Source organism: Diabrotica undecimpunctata, chromosome 4, assembly GCF_040954645.1.
Source record: "Diabrotica undecimpunctata isolate CICGRU chromosome 4, icDiaUnde3, whole genome shotgun sequence".
In the NCBI taxonomy this organism is placed as follows: domain Eukaryota; kingdom Metazoa; phylum Arthropoda; class Insecta; order Coleoptera; family Chrysomelidae; genus Diabrotica; species Diabrotica undecimpunctata.
Window position 1 is genome coordinate 158,765,339 of NC_092806.1, and position 16,832 is coordinate 158,782,170.

At 35.0% G+C, this 16,832-nt stretch overlaps 1 protein-coding gene across 1 annotated transcript in view; it reads right to left on the reverse strand.

The window, feature by feature from the left end:
- LOC140440319 (glutathione hydrolase 7-like) overlaps positions 1-12,695 on the reverse strand; it is a 34,556-nt gene extending 21,861 nt beyond the window's left edge. Inside the window, exons 1-4 of the mRNA XM_072530753.1 lie at positions 12,555-12,695; positions 12,324-12,493; positions 4,556-4,707; positions 2,491-2,673 (exon numbers count right to left, since the gene is read on the reverse strand). Of these exons, the coding sequence (XP_072386854.1) occupies positions 2,491-2,673; positions 4,556-4,707; positions 12,324-12,493; positions 12,555-12,570 (521 nt within the window). The 5' untranslated portion in view covers positions 12,571-12,695. The remainder of the gene's footprint in view (positions 1-2,490; positions 2,674-4,555; positions 4,708-12,323; positions 12,494-12,554) is intronic.
- Positions 12,696-16,832: the final 4,137 nt, after the last annotated feature.

Here is a 16,832-nt window from a genome sequence, read left to right on the forward strand (position 1 = left end):
CAACATAATTTTGACTTTCTGCATTTGATACATATTTCTGTAAAAAAAGTACGCTACTGGCAAACCGGAAACTTGTAGATGTGTCAATTCGCGTCAACACTGTTAAGCAAATGCTCATACATTTTAAGCTGTACCGGCATTATTGATATTTGTCAAAGAAGGCTCTGAGAACAATCAGAGCAGCAGTAATTAAATATTTTAAAGACTTTCTAGAGTCATTACTTCACTAATATAATACCAAAGAATATAGACGCTTATAGAAGAATTGTTCACTGTTATTTTTGAAAGTCCGCAAAAAGTGAGTCGGGTGGAACGCACGTGGTACCATGTACCACTCATGGTACTGTGTATTCATTGTACCATGGTACCACTAAGGAGCGGTCATATGTCAGCTCTATTATTGCTTCTAAAATATGAAAGAGTGGGGCAATAAATGAAACTTTAGATATTTTTATATGTAGATGCTGCGTGGTCGTAGAAAAGGATTAAATTTTTGCGTTTTATAAATTTTTTTAGAGAAAATAATATTATTTTAACTTTTAATAAATTAATCTTTTTAGAAAAATTATTATGATTCAAATTTTTAATTGAAATATGTACAAATCTTAAGTATAAATCAGTTTAAGACTATATTGTAATAATTTCACCAATATTCATTCATTGTGAAAATTATGTTTTAGATACTACTAGTTGTTAGTTATTTTAAAACAAGATTAAATAGTACCCATACAGCGTAAAAACTTTCACATATACTATTATCATTAAAAGGAACTGTTAAATATTTCAAAAATAAATCAGGAATGCTTTTTGTTGTTATTAAAAAATTATGGATGAAATGTAAGTTTGGAAGTTTCGGCGAAATGGAAAATTTCATAATTTAGTAAAAAGTTTCATTAAATACTTTTTTTTAATTGAAATTTTTTAAAAATGTTTCGTTAATTTCTGGGCAGAAAAACAGTATAATAAAAACTTATGTGACGGTTTTTCGTTGTGTTGGAACAAACCTATTTTTAATTCAAAGTTATACAATTAAAAAAATAAATACTTTGAATATTGTAAATATCATACATTTTTAAATTTTAAAATTAAAAATTTAACAATTTAATATATTAAAAATAAAGATTTTATTGTGAAACAACAAAAAAAAAGACAGTTTGCAAATCAATGGCATCGAAATTTGTTTAGGAGTAGATGCAGTTACCCGTTCGTACTCCTTTCCCACTTCCCCCTAACTACATATTTCATTATGAAATTTTCGCCACGGCGCCACGCTTTGAGTTTATGCAGCCACCCTCAGGAGGAGTGTTTTGAAATATAAACCGTAACCAGGGTCCTGATTTCGACTCAAAACATGTCGAAATTAATATGGCGACGTCGAAATGAGACTTTGCGAACCTTGTGGATTTCAGCTGAACTAACCAAACGACGTCACTAGTTTTCGACTTATCGAAATTAATTTCAACTTCAAGAAAGTGGTTGAAATTTCATTTCGAGTCGAAATTAATCTGACATGACTGACTGGACTGGGAGAAGTGAACTTAGGTTCAGTTTAAGTAGGCGGTGTTTTGATCCTTGCAAGGAAAACTGAGGCAAAAAGTATCAATATGGCTGTGTTTTACGGACATTTGCTAGTTTTGGAGGAATTAGAGAGGTTAGATATCCGACGTTCATAACGGAGGATAAGAAGAATGTTACGGGATACTCAAAATTCTTTTTCACTAAGTGATGCTCAATTTAGGCAGCAATTCCGGATTAATAAACAAGCTGCAAATTATTTAATAAGGGTATTAGAACCATATTTGGAAGAAGGTGTTTATGCCTCTAGGATACCCAAAATGTTTAGGGTTAGTATTACTAAGCTGCAGTAAATTTAAAAATATATTAGAATATAACCACTAAGTCAAATCTTAGTGGTTATAACTTAAGGATCTCCCACATCGCCTTTTTTTTCTTGCCATCTTTTCTTTCAATTCAAAATATAATTGAGAATGGCCAATATTTATGATTTAACAACTCAAACAAGAAAAAAAAGACGTTCACGTAACGTAAACAAAACAAACATTCAACAAGCGTAGTGCAGCCAATAAACAACAGGGCCAACCCAAATTTTCAGCAGTGTCAAAATGATAAAGTAAATATCCCCAGTTTTAACTACAATCGAAATGAATGAGAATCGCTAGTGATTGCGACTGTCATGGTATAGTCGCTTTTAAATTTCGACATCGAAATGAAATAGAATCAGGGCCCAAATCGCCCATTTGAACTGCTCTTCTATAAGCGTCTATATTCTTTGATAATACTGTCATTTAAAATACATTTTACCAATTGGAAAATTTGTTTTTAATAAAAACAACTCTTGTCTCTATTTATATTTTCAGAACTTTTCACATCGACATCGTATTTGTCACTACCAGTTTTTCTGCGATCTAATAAATCATCTACCGCTCTAGGGCCGTGTTTTTTTTTATTTGTATTGAATCAAAATATTACCTGGCTAAGTGGGCTGCAGGAAGTACCAGATTTGTCCACGGCAGCTTTCCAAATTTTCTATGTACATAAGCTAATCCCAAAACACTCGTTGGCAGCTCATTGGATTGAAGCAATTTATGCGAGAAATTTATTACTACCGGCGGATTTTTCTTTCTGTGATTGTAAACCAGTATCTGACCTTCACTAAAAAAAAAAATAATAATGATCAGGCATTGCTAAAACGTTAAGTTAAGCCCCAGCCGAATAAATCACCAATCCAAAACAAAACCCGAAATAGCCGATCGATTTGGACATCTGAATTGGACTAAATAAAAGATAAAAATTAATGGGAAAATCCCAGTAGTTGACTGTATACCATCGTTTAAAAAAACATACAGAAGTTAAAACACTTCACCATTGTATTTAGGTATATAAAAACATATAGTTAAAACTTTTACAAGTGTCGTCAAAATTTATAGAGTAGCATAACGTTTTCGATCTAATCAGATCATCTTCAGTGCCTTATGTAGTTGAAGCTAACAATGAATTTGTGGCTATGACATCCATATATGGGTTTACATCTTTCCAAAATTAAATTATATGTTGACTCTAGGGTTATGACATTGGATAAAATTTAATACTTGAGGATGTCACCTCGGGGGAACAATTAAGGGTCTAACCACCTTCTGTTGTCTCCGGGTGCTCTGTAGAGGGCTTCGAATATACTGTCGAGAGCTCCCCTACTTAAGTCCATTTTCGGGTTATGGACTTGGAAAATATTTATCTTCGGTGTCTTGCCTTGAAAAAGGCAAGATATTTCTTACATGACAATTTTTTCGTCGAAATAAAACACCAAGTTAAGTTGAAACAATTCTCAGCCACAGAGTATGGAAAATAAATGCAGGAAGCAGAGCCCCGAGAGCACTAAGCTCTCGGAGAGCCCGTGAGGGACTGACCTGGCTGACCTGAAAATCGCCAATATTTATATGCGCTGTTCGAGCGATAAATAGGGATTTCCAGGTCAAGAGCCAATGGGAAAATTCGAGGCGGGGCGATGCGCATCGAAATGCGCACTAGTCCACAGACTATGGCATTCGATGACAAGGAACTACATGTCTCCCTGCTAAACCGAGTGCCTTAATTTCTCTGGGTTGAAACCCTCTAAACTACAAAAGCCTTCACATGGCTAGCCAAATAAACTAAATAAACAGGGGGTATCAAAAATATATTAAAGCAGGAATATACAAAGAATGGGATGGAAATAAACCTAAAGAAAACTGAATACCTAACAACGGAGAATACAGAAATAAAACAGCTGGAAATAGACGAAGGTAAACAAATCAAAGGAACAGACAAGTATAAGTATTTAGGTTTCATAATATCAAACAAAGGAACAACGGAGGAAGATATAAAAAATAGACTAGGACAAACAAGAGACTGCATACGAAAATTGAACCCGGTACTATGGGATAAGAACATCAGCATGAAAACAAAGAAAAAAATATATAATACCATGACAAGAAGTATCCTCACTTATGGGTGTGAAAATTGGACAATAAATAAGAAAACCAAAAACAAAATAAGAGCAACAGAGATGGAATTTCTAAGGAGAAGCTGCAGAGTAACAAGAAGAGATAGGATAAATAACATGGAGATTAAGAGGAGAATGGGCATGAACTCCGACATAATAGACTACATCGAACAGAAGAGGTTAACCTGGTACGGACATGTCAGAAGAGCAGACCAAAATCGGTGGATAAATAGAATAACAGAGTGGAGCCCGATAGGAAGAAGAAAGAGAGGCAGACCCCGAAGATCTTTCAGAGATGAGGTGGACGAAGCAATGAGTAGAAGAAACCTATAGGAAGGGGACTGGCTAAACAGGAAAAATTGGAGAAAACGGTTGAGTGAAGGAATACAGTGAAAACTGTGGAAATCCTTGTATATATATATGAAACCCTCTAAACTACAAAAGCCTTCACATGGCTAGCCAAATAAACTAAATAAACAGGGGGTATCAAAAATATATTAAAGTATTTCAACACGTTTTGAGGGTGAGATGATTTTAATATCAGCTTTTACTTACGCGTCCAAACCAGTAAGATGAGGAGTAGTGACGGACAAACAAAATGCAGTGGCTATTGCTGCGTCAATGGCATTTCCATCATTTATCAGTGTTGATGTTCCTATCTTAGAACATTCAAAGCTATCCGATGCTACACTACCATGTGGAACAACCTATAAATTTAAAAAATGTTAAAAATTACAAATCTTAATAGAGTAATTCATGTACGGAGCGGAAAAGCTCCACAATATGATTTTAAATGTGTACCTACAAAAAATATCGATTAAACATCTTTGTAGTTTAGTTTTTTGTCCTTTCATAGAGCCTGAAAGTATTCTCAAGTAGTAGCAGATTCTACTAGGCAGAATAATACATGGTGGATAAATTAGGGGCTATATGCCTAATTCTTGTTCTTTGTTCTTGGGGCTTCCAGCTCTGGACTACTTTTACAGCTCGATTATCTGGCATTCTTTCTAGGTGACCAAACCAGTTTAGTCTTTGTGACTTTAGAAATCTAACAATATCTGCGCTCTGCATTAGTTCATCCAGCTCGTGATTCATTTTAATTCTCCACAAACCATCGCTGCATATGCGGTCCAAATATCTTCCGTAGTATTTAGCGCTCAAATATTCTCAGTTGATTTTCATCAGTGGTTGAGAGGGTCCACGTTTCACATCCATATGTGACCACTGGTCTAATTACTGTTTTGTAGATTCTAAGCTTAGACTCACGATTGAGTAATTTACTTTTCTTCTCGACCTCTTTTAACATATTAACAACCCATGTCATTTAGTAGCCTATGAAATGTGGTTTTTGAGAAAGCTGGTAGGTCCTCATCATCTTTCATTCTGTTGATTATGCTGTCGTCGATTGGTAGTATGTTTTCCACAAAAAAATCATGAACAATTTTCTTTCTCGAGATTCGAGATGCAAACAAATCAGGCTGTGCAAGACATATGTCATGCAAGGCAAGACGTCATTGCATAGCATAGATGTAATACTATCTTTTTCGTCTTCTTCAAGTTCCGCTTCCATCGGAGACTGGAAATCATTTTGGCAATTATAATTTTGTTGGTTACGTGCCTGAATAGCTCAATTGAACTAATCTTCGATTGAATTAAGTAAATTGAATTAAAGAAAGATCTTCGTTAGGATAGGCAACAAAATGTCCAATTCCCAGTCTTCTAGGACCTTTAGATCATCCAAGGTTTCCAGCCTGATTCTGCTCATCAATATTTTTTTTTGTCATTTTCTCATACATACCTGACAACTCTATGCAGTACATATTATCAATCTATATCTAGGTAACATGTAACCACATAAAAAAGAACAAGTTACCAAACTAATCCACAACCTTCTGATAATGGCAATCTAGTATTTTATATAATTTGATTTTTTTATAAGCCCTGGAAATGAGAATTTAAATTGTGACAATTTCAAAATTTTCATAATTTTCCAATAAAATACGAAAAAGTATTTTACGAATAACAAGTACGGGAATATTTTGTTTACGGTAAATGCTTTATGCATTCGTCCTTGTATAGGGTACATGATTTAGTAAAGGAGTTAATTATACTATTTATTGTTGTAGTACTTATATATAGAAACAAAAAGCCGATAACTTATTTATTTATTAAAGTCAATAAATAAACATAAACCAAAACGTGCCGCACAAATTAACAGGTCATGCAAGAACTCTGTTTAAAAAATAAATATTTATAGACATTATAGTATTATAATACTTCTGGAAAACTGTGTTCATTTCATCAATCAATATCGTATTATAATATAATAGTAAAGAGTAATATTGCAAAAAGTCTATTTATCAATATAAATTAATGTTAAAGCAGAAAGAAACTCTTTATAATCACCTGGTTTGTTATATTAAACTACAATCTGAAATGTGCGAACCTCTTAAATTCAGGATCTATGATTTGTTTGGCAGAAGAACTTGGAAATATGGAATTGAAATATTAGCACTGCAGGAGAGAAAAGCAAAGAAGGAGATATAGTAACTCAACAGAGTGAAATACTACAAAGATGGACAGAATTCTTCAAAGAAAAGTTTGAAAAAAACAAAGATCCAAAATATGATGGAATTATTACTATGGAATTACTAAATCAAACGGATACCAGAGAAACAACCCCCCCCCCCCCTTCAGTAGCTAAAATGCAAGAAGCAGTTACCAGACTGAAAAACAACAAGTCACCTAGATTAGACAACATTAGCGCAGAATTAATAAAGGAAGACGGAGACTCCCTATTGAATGCGATACACGAACTAATAGTGAACATATGGAATAATAAACAACTGCCACAAGACTGGAATACCGGAGTAATTATCCCACTACATAAAAGGGGAGATCAGCTCTAATCTAAAAACTACCGGGCATATAAACGCTACTAACTGTGGCATATAAAATACTGTCAAATATTGTGTATGACCGATTGAGACCATATGCGGAACAAATAGTTGGGGGATATCAATGTGGTTTCTGCAGGCAGAAGTCCACAATAGATCAGATCTTCGTCTTGAGGCAAATCTTGGAAAAGACTAGTGAATTTAATATAGACACACATCATCTTTTCATTGATTTTGAGAGTGCCTATGATAGCATCCATCGAGAATTTTTGATCCATGCACTGAAAGAGTTTAATATTCCAACTCAACTCATTGATATAGTAAAAGAAACACTTAAAGTACAAAGGAAAATTCGAATTCAAAACGCACTAACATAGAGTCCATGTGAGAACGGGCCTACGACAGGGAGATGCCCTATCATGTATTCCATTCAACATCACATTAGAGAAAATAATTAGAGAGTCAAAAGTTAACACCAGAGGAACAATAATAACAAAAAGTGTACAAATATTGGCATTTGCAGATGATGTTGATATCATAGCTAGAAGAGAAAGAGAGATGATAGGAGCATTTAATGCGATAGAAAGAGCGGCACAAAACAGTGGCCTAAACATTAACGAAATAAAAACCAAATACATGAAGGCCAGCAAATCGACAGGCCAAAGAAACCTACAGAATCTGACAATAGGAGACTATAACATCGAAAGCGTGAAAAATTTTACATATCTAGGTTCACTAGTTACCGCAGATAATAATGTCAGTGAAGAGGTTAAGAGAAGAATACATATCGCTAATAAAACATATAATGGACTAATTAAACATCTAAGATCTAACAACATCACAATAAAAACCAAATGCAAAATATACAAGACCCTGATAAAACCGGTCCTTGTATATGGATCAGAGACATGGACACTGTCGAAAAGCGATAAGAACCTATTAGGTACGTTTGAACGAAAAATCCTTAGACACATATTTAAGGGGCCGAAAGAAAACGACAACAACTATACACAGCAAACAATGAACCCGAGGTCATAACATCCATAAAGATCGGACGTCTGAGCTGGATGGACCATGTTGAACGGATGTTGAAGACTGAAACACCAAAACATATAATGAGGCAAACTCCAGCAGGGAGAAGGTCAAAGGGAAGACCCAAACTTAGATACATGGAACAAGTGGAACAAGATCTGAAAACACTTAAGATTACCAACTGGAAAAACAAAGCAAGGAACAGAACAGAATGGCGGAAAATCCTAGAACAAGCCAAGACCCCCAGAAAGAGTTGTCGAGCTACTGATGATGATGATTTCCAGTGGGAAATACCTAAAAACTATGAATGTAAGACAACGAAGGAGAAGGACACAAGAGAAGTCTGAGTGGAAGAACATAACCAGACAAGGAAAGACCCACCCAGAGTTATGATACCAAAAGAAGTAAGAAGAATAATATAAAAGATATTTATATATATATATATATATATATATATATATATATATATATATATATATGTAAAAGATATAATCTTTTAGCGAAAGCCGCTATCGCTTTATTAAATTAAATGGCCAAATATATGGCCTAGGAGGACAAATTCGTTAAACTTCCCGTGCTCGAATCGGTATCAATAAAGTGTTATGATCATTTCGGCCTAGCCCAGCCTCATCAGACACTTTGGGCTGATACAAATTCAAACTCGGAAAGTCCAACGAATGTCTCCCAAAACTTCACTACAACAGTAGTTAGCTACAAAGGCGCCACCTGCTTTGGCGGCCGTGAACAAAAACGATATGATAATATCGTTTTATATATTTTATATATATTTTATATATATATATATATATATATAGGGTAGAGTGAGGTTAACTGAACAGGTAGGTTAACTGAACACTTCAACGTACCTGCCATCTGTTAGAGAGAATCAGAGCCGTGCACATGTAGTTTAAAGCAAACTCTAACAGCCACTACTTGTGGCCACTAAAGATTTCTATATAACCTACAGGGAATTGTCAGTGAAGTCAACATGGTTTTTATTGGATGCAAGTAAATTTTTCGCTCTGTGAAAATTCTTATTTTTAAGCAGATTAAAATATAATTTAGCCAGTTATTTTGTACACAGTTTTTGAGGTAAGTATGAGCCATCTATTCCACTATTTGAAGTTAGTATATTTGGCGTTGTTCTTAGAATTATTATTATTTATAATTTTTATTACCTAGTTGGGTTAATTGAACACTCACCGTGTGAGGTTAGATGAACATATGTCCAGTTAACCTACTATAAGGCGGTACGCAGATAAACTGCTTTTAAAATTGGTTTATGGGTCACCTGCAATAATACATTTAATTGTAAATCATTCATGTGGGCGTCACGTCTAAATGTATTGGTTCCAAGTCAACAATAAACAAATTGGCTCAGCAAATATCATTTAAGCGCCTTGTCTTAATATTTTTACTGGTTTCTATTTATTATTACTTTATAATTTTTTTTTGTTTCAGAAAATGCCAAGGAAAAGAATACGAACGACAAACAATAGGTCCTGCAGTGAAACATTAAAACAGGCTTGCAAAGAAGTCTTAGAAAATAGTCGTTCGGTAAGAAACGTAGCTATCCAGTTTGGTCTTCCGAGAATTACACTAAAACGTTATGTAGACAAGTGCCGCGACCATGATTTGGGGACGGTTAATTTTCGCCCAAGTAATGAACACCTAATGGTATTTTCTCAAGACGAAGAACTGCTTCTTAAAAAATATTTACAAGAAGCTTGCAACATTCATTATGGATTGTCAGCCAAACAAGGTCGAAGGTTGGCATATGAATTTGCTGTAGCTAACAACAAAACTATAAAGGAGAGTTGGATTCGGGATGGAATGGCAGGAAGGGAGTTAATGTTTAATTTTATGGGAAGACACAGATTATCATTAAGAACCCCTGAACAAACTAGCCTTAGTAGGGCGACCAGCTTTAATAAAGAAAATGTACAAGCATTTTTCAAAAATCTGAGAGAGCTTAAAAATAGATATAAGTTACATGCCAATGATGTCTATAATCTAGATGAGACAGGTGTAACGACGGTGCACAAACCACCAAAAGTATTGGCTGCAACAGGCAAAAGAAGCGTGGGGCAAATGACTTCTGCCGAAAGAGGGGTCCTTGTTACCTTGGTGGCAATTATTGGCGCCACTGGAAGGTATGTGCCACCCTACTTTATATTTCCACGCGTGCATTTTAAGGATAACATGCTTCACGGAGCCCCTACTGGAAGCAAAGGTGCCGCAACACCATCTGGGTGGATGAGAAGTGAACTCTTTTTGCCTGTTTTGCAACATTTTGCTCAACATGAAAGACCGTCAAAGGAACACCCAGAACTAATCATTATCGACAATCATGAAAGTCACTTAAGCATAACGGCACTAGATTTTGCGAAGGAAAATGGAATAATCCTTTTAACGTTACCTCCTCACTGCAGTCACAAGCTGCAGCAGCTAGATGTGGCTGTGTTTGCCTCGTTAAAAAAATTTTATGGTGCCGCTTGTGACAGGTGGATGGTGAATAATTCGGGCAAGACTATCACCATTTATGATGTTGCAAATCTAGCAGGAGAAGCTTTCCTTCAAGCTTTCACACCAAAAAATATATGCAGTGGATTTAGAGCTACTGGCATAGAGCCGTTTAATGATCAAATATTTTCTGATGATGACTATTTGTCATCATATGTAACAGATAGGACAAATCCAGAGAACGGACAACAGACTTCGTCCAACAGTGGTCAAATAGGAACATCAGAAGAAAACTCTCAAACATTACAAATTCAAATATCTCCGATAATTATTGAAAAAAATGTTCGTCTTCATCAAATTCAAGAACATCCAGTGGATGCAGAAACGAAATCTCAACAGTCTCAGTCGGGATTAACATTAAAGAGGCCACTTTGTCAAACCCCAATGTCAACAATTATAACTCCCGAACAGATTCGCCCTCACCCAAAAGCCAAGCAACGCAAATCTAAAGTTAGACGTAAAAAACGCAAATCTTTAATACTAACGGACACACCTGTCAAAGAAAATTTAGAAAAAGAAGCTAGGATTCGAGAAGAAAAGGTCAATAAAAAAATAAAAATAAATCAAACTAAGACACAAGTTGTAAAAAAACGTGTATTTAGAGAAAGCACATCTTCCAGTAACGAAAGTGTTAGTTACCAAGAAAGTTTCGATTCACCAGAAGATTTTGACAATGTAGAATCCAATCCACCCAAAGTTTCAAAAGGGGACTATGCTATTGCAAAAGTTTATGGCAAGACTAATGCAACCTGTAGGCATTATGTGGCTCACATTGATGACAATTTGTTAAACGGCTATGATGTTAGTTTTATGGAACGCCATAACCAAACACGATATTTCTTAGAAGGCGACCCCGGTTTTGTTCCTATTGATGATATTATTTACAAACTGCCTCTGCCGATAAAAAGTAGCAGTGCCAGGTTTGCTAAAATGATTTGTTTTAACATAGACTTTAATGAATTTGACTTTACTTTATATTAGTTCAATAAAGAGTTGTTAAGAAAATTCCCTATTTTCTTTACTCATTTTTTTTTGGTATATCATACTGTTCAGTTAGCCCGCTTCCATGTTTCAGTTAACCTACTAGGTAGGTTAACTGGTCAAAATTGCAGATTATTACGAAAATCATCCCCTTATTCCTTTAGATATTTATTAAACTTCAAAAACAGTATTAAATGGTTAGTCAAATAACAACGAAACACAGGATAAATATTGGCTTATTTTTAACCAGACACTAAGTAAATATAATTTTTTTTTTCAAAAGATGTCCAGTTAACCTCACTCTACCCTATATATATATATATATATATATATATATATATATATATATATATATATATATTGATACTAAAATAATAAATATTTTATATGTTAAGAGATAGAAAAATAATATGGCGTATTATAATTTTTTTAAATTAATTTGTTGCCCAAAAAAACAGAAAAATAAGGCAAAATCGTTAATTGTTTAAAGTGTTTGTAAAAATTAACTAAGACAAACTACGAGACGCGAGAGAAATAAAGATATTTAAAAAAAAAACATAAAATTTAAGAAATTTAAATAACGAACAAATCAAGAATGCAGCAGATGAAAATAACTTTATGTGTATAATATAAAGATGATAGAGGATCAGTAAGATGCTTAAGATACGGTAGAAACGAAAAATAATTGCTCTGTACGGGAATATAGATCAGGGAGAAGTCCCGGGAAGAAATAGGAGAGGAAAGGCATAAAAAAATAGTTAAATTTATAAAGAGACGTTCGGAAATAATATAAAAGTATTTCGCACTTGTTAGTTAATAGATTTGATCTTGAAACTTGTAAGAAACTTATTAAATAATTATAAAATCCTTAATACTAATTGTGTACTTACCTGGTAATCGCCGTAATTAATTTGAATAATTAAAGCTAACGTGATAATGACTGTAAGAGTCCCGAACGCAATATTTACATATTTTGATCCGCTGATACAATCCTCGTCGCCACAGGTATACCACTTCCTGTTGGTTTTACCTTTTTTCAATGGAATATCTTCTCTAGTAACTACAAAAGATGTGATGTAAAGAAAAATAATGCACAGAAAACGATTGTTTTTCATAAATACCTGCAGTGTCGGACATGGTTTGAAGAAAGTTGGTAAGAACATGCGGGTATGTGAAGCGAATCAGCGCGGGTCTGTGAAAATACTATTTAATGAGTTAACAGTACATTTAGGTAGACTTTCACGGTCTTGGCTCCGCGGTGGGCAATACGGAGAGGTGATTCAAGCAGTACATTACATTCCTTAGCGAGCATAGGCGTAGGCTAGGAGGGTCTGATGACCTTCATTTTATTTTGCTTCACAGGCAAACATTTCATAATAGAAAAACTTTTAATTGTAGATTTTAATTATAACTTGAAATATATTAACATCAAAATAAAATAGTGGCTTAAAGTTGTCGGACGAAAGCTAAATAATGACAAGAAAGAAATTCATCATCATCATCAAGCTGTTCAATCCCGTTAGAAGATGGCAATGTCAAGCGCCATGTAGTAATATTTTTTGGGGTGGATTAGTCCTCCTTAATTTATTTATTCCTAATTCTTCAGGTGTCTTTGAAGCGTTGGTTATGCGTTTACTTCTGCTGATATATTTTACATCTTCCACTCTTATTTTCATAAGTTCAAATCAAGCGATTTATTAGGAGAAACAATACCACATTCAAGGAAGCTATTCGTCAACTACTAAATAACTCAATATCAAAAGTTTCATCTGAAAATTGGCAAAACGTTAGAAGACATGTCATATCAGAGAAAGAAAAAATCTGGAAAATTGAGATCGCAATAAAAACAATAGTTGTCCAGTCGTCAGAGATTTGACCTCTAAAAATCATACGAACAAGCTGAATTTTGCAGAGAATATCAATTTTGGCACCCCAAAAAGATTCCCCACTCTTAATTCCACCTAAAACGAAAGACATCGATTTCCCAAGAATCTGTACGCAGTAAAAAAAAAGCTGAGATAATTTTGATAATATTTATTAGCACTTTTTGTATAGAATGAACCGTTCTCTCAGAAATAACGCTTGAACCGACCGGCGATATTGTATGTCAGTTGCGCGTGCGAAGTCAATTTTAAATAAAATTTATATTAACTTAACGGTAAAAATCCGATATCTTTTGATCAGAGTGTTCTATTGACAAAAATCAAAAAGAATTTTAAAGGTAAGGGATGCGGCTTTCGTATACAATTTTTTTATTTTGCCGCAAATGAAGTCAGTTTCTATAAATATATTCTACAAATAAAATTTGCGAGATTTTTGCCATTTTATACGATTCTCATGAGATCAACAAAATTTATCACTTTCATTGACCGGTCGGAGTAGAATTTCCATTGATAGAGCCTTGTGGGGGATTAACAAACAAATGTACTATTACGAATTAATAGTACTTAAATTAACAGAACTATTCCTTCGATAACTCCTAACTTGCCTAACTTCCTGGCGAGAAAATAATGAACTTTTACTCATTGGTGCAAATAATTATTAAAATTTAAATGGTTGCAATGAACAATCAAAGACAATTTATAGGTTTAGGCAAAACTAGGTAAAACTTACCGCTGGGTCTAATTTACCATGGTTTGCACTACGAAACAACGAACGAAACCAATTCAACATGCGTGCATGGGTTCACTTGCCGGGTTACGTCTTTTCTTTTCAACGACTGGTGCTCTTCTGTCTTTAGCGATATGTATTTCCGAGCCCTCAGCGGTACTATTAAGGGATCGTAGGAATACAGGGAGGACAAATGTTTTGATTAGTTCACACAACCATATTTGAATTTAAACAAGCCTTATCTTCAAAATCTATAACATAATTTTGAGATTTGGCAACAAATATGAGGCATTTGAAATATGTCTAAAAAAACGCAGAATTTAAACCTTTTACAATACAATTTTTTTTCATATAGACTTTGAATCTTTTGGGGGTTAACCCCCCTCCCCCAAAGGCACTATTCCGACACTGTTACTCACAAATTTTAAGGATTCAAAATGGAGGTACCATAAAAAAAATTTCGGTACCCAAACAAACCCCCCCCCCCCACCCACATAAAAATTCTAAATAATCAACATGACGAATATCAGTTTTTACTTTTCTTGCCCTTGCCCACCTACATATTATTTAGTTCTGTTAGTGCTTTCGTATATCGATGGCTCCACTTAAACACGTGACTGACTATCGAACAAAAGACCAAAATTCTTAAGTTGATATAGCAAGGAACTAGCTACAGTTTCATTTCAAAACAGTTCGGTATTGGCAAATCTACCATTACGGACATTAAGAAGAACAAAGAAGTGATCGAAAAGTTCGTCAGGCTAACGGAAAGTGGTCCAGGGAAGAGGAAAACCATCAAATTTCCCGAATATCCGAAGGTAGAAAGTGCGTCGTTCATGTGGTTCCTACAACAGCTAAGAACGCATGTTCCGGTGAGTGGTGAAATGTTGTGTGAAAAAGACCGTTATTTCTATCGTGAAATGTCATCAAACCACCAAGCTTTTAGCGCATGTAAGGGTTGGTTGGACAACTTCAAACGACGTCATGGTGTTAGACATCTCAAAATTACTGGTGAGAAACTTTTGAGTAATGCCGACGGCATCGAACTCTACCGAACTGTATTTGAAGAACTTGTGATTAAAAACAATTTGACACCTGAGCAAATTTACAATACAGATGAAAGTGGGTTATTTTGGCGAATGTTACCAGATGACACATTGGTGTCATCTCAAGAAAAGAACGCTCCTGGTCGAAAAATTATGAAAGAAAGAATCACCTTGATGCCTTGTGCAAATGCTTCAGGGACTCACAAACTTCGTTTGCTTGTTGTGAGGACGGCTAACAAGCCTCGTGCATTTGAATCTGTTGATATTCCCGTATGGTCTTCTTCTTTTTCCTCTTTATAAGTAATTGTGCTTGTTCATTGGCGGATTAATACCTCTATGGAAGGTTGTCACTCCATCTTTTGCGCGGTCGTCTGATACGTCTTTTGCCGATTGGTGACATCTCTTGTTATTTTGACGACACTGGTCTTCCCCATTCTGTTTATGTAGTTATTCCATTCTTTTTTTTCTATTTTGTGTCCATTCATTTATACACTGTACGTTACATTTTCTTGTAATGTCTTCACTTCTCTTTCGATCTCTCAGCGTATTTCCTTTAATTCTTCTCAGTACACTCATCTCTGCAGTTTCCAGTAGCCTTTGCGTTGTGGCTGTGTCGGGTCTTGTTTCTGAGGCATCTCAGTGTTAATCTGTCTGTTTTGCCGGATGGTATCGAGGGAAAAAAGTGCATGGGTGGCAAGAGATTTGTTCTTGGATTGGTTCAAAACTGAATTCTCCCTGACGTTTGTCCTGATCTCGCACGTGTGAATCTCCCTCAGGAGTCAGTATTGCTGCTGAACAACTGCCCTGGTCATCCCTCAGCTGATGAAATTCGCAGTGAAGATGGTAAAATTTTTGCCGTGTTCTTACCACCCAACACAACAGCTATGATTCAAGCAATGGACCAGAAGTTTTACTCTCCAACATTCTTGCTGACGAGCAAAATCGAACGGATCTGGTAGTAGCTTTGAAGAAAGTTAATCTCAAGGATGTCGTTATCAGTTTAGCAAATTGTTGGTCATCCATTTCACAACGTTTGATTCAACTTTCTTGGAACAACTTGAGCCCAAACTTAGTGGCTGTTGACGGCTCTTCATCCAACGAAAAAGACATCATTTTAAGCCTCCTCGCTCAGCTGAGCATCAGGTAGCTGTGACAAAGAAATTTACACCCAAAAAATGCTGACGGATGAAGAAATTGTAAGGGCCTTTCAAAATGAAGGAACGGAAGAGGAGAATGTCAATGATGAACCACAGGTTTCAAAAACTTTGCTTCTGAAGCTGTTAAAGCCCTGAACACGGCCATCAGTTGGGCAGAAGACAACCCTAACAGCAGCGATGAGATCAGGATGCTGAAGAGTATAAGAGACAGACCGTTTGATCAGTACGTCGAGACTGGCGTCCACAAGACGAAAAAAATTACAGGTTTTTTTACTGCTCTCCATTAAAATTTATATAGATAATACATATTTATTAAATATATTTGTATATAATATTTTATTAATATGCGTAAAGTATGTTCAGTCATTTTCATTGTGTTTTTCCAGTTTTTCTTCTCCCAATAAAAAAGTCATAGGTAATCCTAACGATGCGATCATCCAAACAACGCGTTTTCCCGATTCCATTCGGATTAACGCGATCGTACTGTATGCCAAAAATATAAAAAATAAAATACTTTTGCAATAATAAAAATGGTTTTTACCAATTTTTTTTTATATATTTTTAAAGATTGGGTAAGTCATCCATT